The 9,235-nt window shown below is 36.6% G+C and overlaps 1 protein-coding gene across 1 annotated transcript; it reads right to left on the bottom strand.

The window, feature by feature from the left end:
- Nucleotides 1-2,766: 2,766 nt before the first annotated feature.
- Nucleotides 2,767-5,925, bottom strand: LOC127447664 (protein jagunal homolog 1-A). Its single transcript, XM_051709644.1, has 3 exons — nt 5,814-5,925; nt 4,506-4,610; nt 2,767-4,409 (listed from the first exon to the last, which is right to left on the bottom strand). Exons 2-3 carry the CDS (start codon nt 4,592-4,594, stop codon nt 3,947-3,949), a joined length of 552 nt encoding a protein of 183 aa, XP_051565604.1. The 5' UTR covers nt 4,595-4,610; nt 5,814-5,925; the 3' UTR covers nt 2,767-3,946.
- Between the last annotated feature and the right edge of the window lie 3,310 nt (nt 5,926-9,235).

Below are 9,235 nucleotides of genomic sequence, written 5' to 3'. Positions count from 1 at the left end.
CACTACGTTTAGGAGCGGGTTTGGTTATTAGCAATAATTAATAATTATCAAAGTTACGGTTTCTATAATGCTGACACGAACGCACAGGTGAGAGGCTTCGACCTGTGGCTTACGATCTACTGTTGTGTAATGTGCGAATTTCACTGTGTTCTCTCTTTGGTGGACGTCAATGAAGTGACTTGGCACCTCTCTGTAACATCTAGATGAAAGCATTAGGAGTTAAATAACAACAACAGCAGATTTTAAGCAGACTATAGTAAATTTACCAACCCCTAATTCTCTCTTTAGAGCACTTTCACACCACACTGGCTTATGTTTGGCAAGTTTTGAGAAGTCAATTGTCAAACAGAACCAAAGTTTGAAGTAACGATTCAAGTTATTACTTTGGATTCTTATGCATACACACTGTGACAGAACTGGCACGTAGGATGCCTCACAAGGGGCACCAATTATTATGTAGGGATTTACTGGTTGTTTAGATCAGTGTTACTATCAGAAATAATTAATAATATTTCTTTAGTTATTAATTAATATTTAAATTAATTAATTGAATCTAACTCATTAAAACCTCATATGGGGCTCCAGTAAATGTAGTGCGCTACGTTTAGGAGCGGGTTTGGTTATTAGCAATAATTAATAATTATCAAAGACAATTATCAAATATTAAAATCAATAGAACACTGATGAGAATCAATGTTAGCTTTTCTAATCCTTTAAATCAACAATTATCAAAGATAATCGTTAATTGTTAACATCGATGAAACATTAATTAAAATTAACACTAGCTTATTGATCATTCAAATTCAACAATCATCAAAGATAATTATCAATTATCAAAAATCAATAGAATATTAATAAGGATTAACATTGACGGGGCACCACCCTGGAATCAGGGACTAATAACCAGATAGTATAACAGTCTCAATATTAGATTGTTTTCTTAGGAAAATCGACATCCGAAGAATATCGATTTTCGGGAAAAAACAATGAATGAAGGCTTGAATCCGAGCACTGACACCACAAAGGATACGCCTCATGCATCCTCTGAATTCCCATGAAAGAAGGTCGCATTCGAAGTTCCTACTCGGTTTTATGAAACGAGACAGCCCCGATGACGTATGCAGCCGAGAAATGCGACCTCCGGAGGATGCAGCCTTGCAAACGAGACACAGTTGACGTACCTCAGTAAACGGATGCAGAGAAATAATATGTATAATTATAGTAATATATAATTAAAATAAAGTATTATAGACTATGGGTACGTTTACACGACAACGATGTACTAGAAACGGAAAAGTTTTTCCTTTGCGTTTTTGAAAAGTTTCGCGTACAGACGACAACGTTGATGCCCGTTCACACGAATCTGCGAAAACTACTAAAAATGCTGTATTATGCATGCCAGGCCAGTAGTTGGCGATGTCACTTTGTAAAGAAACACTACACGGCTGCGCACATAAGCATTCTTCCACAGAGCGGTGAATACAAACAATGAAGATGGCGATTGTTAGTCGTAGTAGTGATGCAGTAAATCTTCACTTTGCTGGAGAAGCATCAGTAAACTCAAAATCTTGAGCAGTACAAACACAGTCCTGTAGTCCGCCATTGTGGTTTTGAATGTCTCGCGCGTGTGCGTGTGTATGTGTGCCTATAGACTGAACTCTCATGATTATTCAATAAACTCTGCTTATTTTTACCACCACTTCGTCTCCTGCCTTCTTCTGTATTCACCCTGCTGACTCTTGGGCTGGTATGAGAGTAAGTTAACATAACAAGCTGTTGATGTTGACTGGTTTTGGATATCAGACAGAACTCTGATATATGGATATCTTCTGACTGAGACTGGATCTAACATGCATTTTCACTGCCTCATATTTTCATATTCTAAGCATATCATTGAATACTGTACATGGCATCACATCTCTGTCTATAGGCTATATACATAAGCGGTGGGTGAATAAATTGCAGGGTAAAGGTACATAAAATAAAATTAAGTAAATAAATAAATAACATTTAAAATACAAATAAATTTTTCCCATCTGAATCCATACATTAATTTCAAGATTTTCAAATAGCAGGTTCTGCCTACTGTACAATGTTCACACTCCATACAAAACATTCCAAATTAATAGTTTTAGATTATTGTTATTTGCACAGACACCAGTATTCATACTGATAATTACACATCTCAAATTGATGCCTATCAATCCATCATTCTTTATATAACATGTAATACACGTGCGCATGTCGTCATCGTTTTCACAAATTTGTGTTTTTGTACGTTTACACGGAGGCGATAACGGCATCGTTTTCAAAAACGTGCACTTTGAAACCCGTTTTGCGTTTTCAGGCCCCAAAACGCCGTTGTCATGTATACGAACAGCCAAAACGCATAAAAAAAAGTTTTCCGTTTTTAGTTGAAAACATTGTCGTGTAACGGCCCCAGTACACCTGTAAAATCTATTTTCTTTTCTCTCTACATCATTATAACTCTCCTAAAATTTACCTCATACATTCCCTTCCAGATGGACTTTGTTCCCTTCTCAGCTTGCGCTTGTTAAAGAGTGGCGTGCTGTCATAGCAACCATGATAAGTTTTGTTTCTGTTTGTCCTACGAAGGCCGTCTCGTTTGAACTAGGCTTGTTTAAAGGAGGACAATCGGTATACTGCAGCCTTCAAAGGACGTGAATTGTAATTTTGCAATGTATGTAGGAAGTCATGACCACTCACATTAAAATTAAGTCAAATCATTTCTTATAAAAGCTGTTTTATTCTTCATGGAGAAGGTCTGCACATGGGGGCCGCCATGTTAGGATCACATGACCAGCCAAATACTACTTGCTTAATCTCAGTAACCGTCCAGTTATTTGACACATTCACTCATTGATTAAAGCAATCATGGCTGACTGTGAATACTTAAGTTCTACAATGGCATCTGAAACTAAAAACGATTGATTTTAAATTATCCAAGTCGCTAGGTGTCAGTAAGTCCAAGATGACACAAAGACAAAAGTTACTGAATACACCTTTAATAAGTTAAAGAACTTATGAATTTAGGAAATGTAACCAAGCTTGAAATCATGATCGCAAGGATACTGCTATAGTAAAAAAAAATACAAAATAGTACATTTTTACATTGGCATTGCTAATTGAAAACCAGGGTTGGGAGGGTTCTTTTTTTAAATGTAATCCGTTATAAATACTGATTACTTAGTAAAATGTAATAAGTAACTTAATCCAATTACCACAATAAGAACGTAATGTAATTGGATTACTTTTAATTACTTTTAGTTACCTCAAGGTCACATAAAGTGAAGAGAAAAGCAATATGATCTAAAACACTTTTAATATGCCTTCTGGATGCAAACAAAACATATTTGAATAGCATTATGAGTGATGTAGCTAATATGATATATAAGAAAAAAAGATGAAAAACAGGGATAGTGCTTCCTTAATAGGAAAACAGAATATGTTCAAATGTAGAACAACTCAGTATTTTTAAACAAATCAGGTGAGTCCTCTATCTGCAGGAATAATTGAAAATTGGTTACACATTTAGATGTATATTAATAATGTTAGCTAAAATGACAGATATGCCTATATTATACCTTGCTAGATAAAAAAAAAAAAAAAAAAATCTTATGATGAAATCTGTATGAAATACATTAATGAAATACATTACAAAGAAATGTCAAATGTCCAAACTACCCATGTAGTTTTTGATGCAGTTTGTAGTGTAACTGAATTTTAGGTTAAGCACTGAATCACGTTAAAAGGATAATTCAAACAAAACGTAAATAAATGTTAAAGGTAAAATGTCAACATTGAGGTATGCTTGTTGGCTCACAAATGTCTATATTTTAATCTATGTATATTCTCATGCATTGCAGAGTAACAGCAATAGAGATTATGTTTATAGGTAAATTCAAGTCCCCCTACAATAACGTATTTATTTCTTCTTCTTCTCTTGTGTTGAGTTGAACCAGGCATCCAGGAGCTTCTTGCTGTAGTAGATTTGCCATGCATGTACCTGAATAGCTACCACCATGAGCAGATACATCACAGAGACAGCCGAGAAGCCAAAGATAAAGCGGTAAGCTTTCCCGTGCCGGTATAGCTGTTGGGCCAGTGGAAACATTTCCATTGCACCAAAAATCAAGGGTGCCACAGAGAACAAACCAGCACTGATCATGGAGATCACTAGGTAGCTTATGTTGTTCTTTGGCATGGAGAATGCTCCAATCAACGAGGGCAGGAGACTCAAAAGATATGGGTACTCCCACTGATAGGGCAAGGCCACCAGGTCATGTGACACTAGGTTGAGGTGACTTACAACCACCTGAGCCGCCACCAGTACCCATATTAAGAAATGCACTACGGTGAGTTTCTTGATCTCTGATTTCAGTGAAGCACTGCAAGACATATTTAAATTACAAATACATATTCTAATAGATAATGCAATTATTTGTCATGTTATACATTTTGCAACAGCATGGGGTTACAGTTACCTCATCTGATAGGGAGATGTCACTTTCTCTCTGTGTTTAAAGTCACTCCCATCAGTCCCTGCAGCTCTAGGGCCTGCACGTGATGCCATGCCAATATCCAGATGACTGCTAACATCAAACCAAATGTTACCCACAGACCCCAGTGCAAGACATAGCAGTTTAAAGGGATAGTTCACTAAAAAAATAAAAATTCTCTCTAATCTCTCATTACATATACATATATATATATATATATATATATATATGAACACAAACGAAGATTTTTAGAAGATTATTTCAGCTCTGTAGGTCCATACAATGCAACTGAATGGTGACCAAACCTTTAAAGCTCCAAAAATCATATAAAGGCAGCATAAAAGTAATCCATATGACTCCAGTGGATAAATTACATCTTTAGAAGCTATATGATAGGTGTGGGTGAGAAACAGATCAATATTTAAATCCTATTTTTACTATAAATCTCCACTTTCACTTTCACATTCTGAAAGTGAAAGTGGAGATTTATAGTAAAAAAAAGGATTCAAATATTGATCTGTTTCTCACCCAAAGTGACTGCATTGCTTCAGAGGACATATATTAAACCACTGGAGTCATGTAGATTACTTTTGTTGCTTTTATGTGATTTTTGGAGCTTGAAAGTTTTGGCCACAATGCACTCACATTGTATGGACCAACAGAGCTGAAATACTCTTCTAAAAATCTTTGTTTCTCTAATGCAGAAGACAGTCAAACACATGTGGGATGGCATGAGGGTGAGTAAATGAGAACATTTTTATTTTTGGGTGAACTATCCCTTTAAGACGGTTACAGACCTTTTCATACAAAAGATTATTAATCAGTTAAGGACCTTCAGTTTGATTAATCTTTGAATGGAAATTGAATTATTCCCAAACCTTAAAATAAAGAATTCAGCGGGTAATGTATATCGGATCCCATAATATATGACATAGGTAAATACTATATTATTTAATGTTGAGGCCTAGTAGAGAGAATGCATAGTCCTGTCATATCACAGCATCTAAATATTTTGAACAAGGACAGTTTACACACAATCACACTCCATTATACGCTTATAAATTTCATATGCTCTGACATAGACATGCAACGTGAAACGTATTGGAAACAAATACATGTAGCCTCTATGCTTATTGGGCTCAGATTATCAAAGAGCTGGTCTATATAAAGAAAATATCGGCAAATCTTGCCTGTCGGCTTCCTGATGAATGATACATTCGTTTTGACCGGCAGACGGACTTTTAGACAAGTCTGTTTTATTTCATGCGACGCGCCTTTTAAGACAAAACTTACCGTACTGTCGATGGATGATATGCGGCCAAAAGCGACAGTGATTCGGCCTAGATTAGGGAGGAAATGTTAAAACACAAAGCCGTTTTTGTTTTTACCAATGAATGGAATAGATGCTGCTCATGCGCAATACAGAGCAATAAAATAATCTCTCCGCCCCTTCGCGGGATGAGATTTGACAGCGTAGCATCTCAGTCTGCGCATCCTCAGCATCTGAGCAGTGCGCGAAGGCTTGGCTAATTAATATTAATTAGGTTTGGGACGTTCACCGAGTCTTTGCTGAAACGCAGAGGCTGCTAAATGAAAGCCAGGCTGGTGGAATCTTGACTCATGAATAATTAGAATATTGAATAATTAGGATAGGTGACTGGACAGTACAGGAAGGTTACCAAGGTACGTCAGCTCGATAAAATGTTATATTCATAAGCCAAGCCCTCGCCATAGTAAGAATAAATATGCTCTATTGAGATGTCAGAGTAGACAAGAGTAAGCGCTGCAGTCAGGGAAGGAGTGAAATAAGTGCTGTCAAGTTGGACAGTAATTAAAATATGTTGCTTTTCTACAAAAATGTATATATGATGAACAAATCACCCAATGTATCTGTGTGCTGTACCTACATTAGTCACGGCATCTCGCGCAATGTTTGCTCCCTTTATGGCAGATGAAGTGTAGACAGAATTAAGATAGACAGATGTTTTAATTTTACATATAATATCCAGAAACATTATTTATTTGAAAATGTTATGTGCTGCTTAATACAGTCCCTGTGTGTACAAGAAGGAAGTCTGATATTAGCCTTATGCACCAGAGAAACTAGTGCGCAGCCATCTTGAAAATGTTGTCTCGGAACTTCCGTTCAGGCGGCTCTGTATAGATATCTATGATGCTGATGTCAAAGTGTAATTAGCTAGCAAAGTGGATTTACAGGTTATAGAGTTGTCAAAAGCTATCATCAACTCCCTCAGCGCTCTGTTCCTCATCTGATTGCTGTGTCTACCAACAGAAAGTCTTATTTCATTCTACTAGATGGCAACAAGTACTAGGAATATACAGATCTGAATGTAGGTGGCGCTCTAATGCAGCTGAGCACTCACACAATAAACATCCAGTATATTTTGGATCGCCACTCTTTAACAAGCAAAAGCGCTTTGAGAGAAAAGGGAACAATGTATGAGGTACATTTTAGGTGAGTATAACTATGTAGAGAGAAAAGAAAATAGATTTTACAGGTGTAATTTTAGTCTATAATACTTTATTTTAATTATATATTACTATAATTACACATATTATATACTCTGCACCCGTCTACTGAGCCTCAATGACCTATGTGTCCAACAAATGCGAAGGACGCAGCCTTCGAAATGAGACACAGCTATTATGTTTGACATATTTTGCAGATGATTTGTTTATCATGCTTTTTCTACTGGACTTCAGTTTTATTCTGGACATCTGAGATATAACATTGGATTATTTAATCAACACAGACAAGTTAAAAATGGCTCATTTTGAAGAAAACAACCTATGGTAAGAGCAGATATGAAGTTTGTGGCTTACAGAAGCAGTGATCGGAGCAGACATGAGACAGTTATATTTGTTGTCATACAGAGATCATATCTCACTTCATGATTATTTTGATAATCATTCGAACTACAGTATGTTGTTAGGGCAACAGTATAGTCACATTCATGAGAATAAGAGCTTTCATTTGATATATGACTTGCCTATTTAATTGCTATGTGTAAAAAAAAAAATTAATTCATATTTCTACATCTAGGTGGCACTCATTTGCGACAAGGAGGTTTACTGATTTTATTTTGTTATTTTATAAATAACAAAAGTTTTACAAATGTTGGTATTCTATGAAATAGAATATAATTCAGATTATAAGCTTTTAAATGGTACCACATATGAGTAACTTGTGAATGGGGACTCATTGCATGCTTCTGGCACTACCCACGGACCTGCCGGTGGGTGAGTAGAGTTAAAGGAATAGTTCACCCAAAAATGAAAATTTGCTGACAATTTACTCACCCTCAGGCCATCCAAGATGTATTTGAGTTTCTTTCTTCATCAAAACAGAATTTAAGATTTTTAGGATTTCATTTCAGGCCTCCTCCTTCAAACAATGCAAGTGAATGTACTCCATTTTTTGACGGTCCAAAATGCATATTTAGGGTGCATCAAAATAATCCACACGACTCCAGTAGACAAATAATGTTCTTCTGAACCCAAATGATTGATTATTTTTAGAAACAAAACAATACTTATATACTTTTTAACGCTTCCGTACATCTCTGTGATGTGCGCTCATGAGAGGGATGAGGTAAGCTCGTTGGTAAGGTCACTGGATGCCACAAAAGTTTAATTGTCTTTGCTGTAGATTTGTATTTGTGTAAGTGTATTGTTCAAAATGGTCCTTTGGCGTGTGTAACCTGGATGCTTCAACCTTCAGAAACCCCAAAGAAAATGCACACCGGGAAAAATATTAACTTTTCATCGATTGCTTATACATGATCATGAGCAATTGAAGCTCTGGCTTATCGCGCTGAACCTGGATATCAGTACACCCCTACATTCTCTCAAATGGAGCGTGTGCAGTGAACATTTTACCCCTGAGGATTTCAGACCATCGAAAGAAACAAAGGGTCGATATCTGAATTCATCGGCTGTGCCCGTGCTGTTTTTCCAGCGAACTCAGGTATGTGTGAAAACGTTGTCATTGTCACGCCTCCCTCGGGCTCTGTAACTCCCTCAGCGCTCTGTTCCTCATCACCCGATTTCTAATTCACCGCACCTGCACTCAATTCATTCACTCATCACTGCCTGCATAAATAAGTTTGTGAAGCTTCTGTTCTGTGTGATATCACCTGTACCATTGATCTCACTGTGTAAACCCTGTAATTCCTGTGAATCTCAGTAAACGCTCTCACACTTGTGTAGCTTGAATTCTTGACAATCATATAGCCTATATAGTTCTGCTAAAGAAAAAGCACAAGTAGATAATGCAATGGCATTGCTCCGAAATAAAGGATGGTTATTTACTGCAGTAATGTTTTTTAAATTATTATTATTATTTGGAAATGACTTTTTTATTTTATTTGATATTGTTTTGAAATTGTTTTGGTTTGTGAACAGCGCTTGGTCTGTGGTCTTTGCAAGTTTCTATTGTAAACAGTGACGCGCTTCCTGCCTCCTCCTCCACGTGATGCGTGACCTTACCAACAAACTTACGTCATCCCTCTCATGAGTGCACGTCACAGAGATGTACGGAAGCGAATATTTGTAGTTAAAAAGTATATAAGTATTGTTTTGTTTCTCAAAATAATCAATCGTTTGGGTTCAGAAGAACTTTATTTGTGGACTGGAGTCGTGTGGATTATTTTGATGCACCCTAAATATGCATTTTGGACCATCAAAAAATGGAG

This window comes from Myxocyprinus asiaticus, chromosome 10 (genome assembly GCF_019703515.2).
Source record: "Myxocyprinus asiaticus isolate MX2 ecotype Aquarium Trade chromosome 10, UBuf_Myxa_2, whole genome shotgun sequence".
Lineage (NCBI taxonomy): Eukaryota > Metazoa > Chordata > Actinopteri > Cypriniformes > Catostomidae > Myxocyprinus > Myxocyprinus asiaticus.
The sequence above is the reverse complement of the archived record's forward strand: the minus strand, read 5'-3'. Positions and strand labels throughout refer to the sequence as shown.

What these genes read in the sequence shown, in the direction of transcription:
- LOC127447664 (XM_051709644.1), bottom strand. Translation starts at nt 4,594, where the DNA reads ATGGCATCACGTGCAGGCCCTAGAGCTGCAGGGACTGATGGGAGTGAC. An exon ending in ACATCTCCCTATCAGATGAG is followed by an intron (nt 4,410 to 4,505) that starts GTAACTGTAACC and finishes TATGTCTTGCAG; the next exon opens with TGCTTCACTGAAATCAGAGA.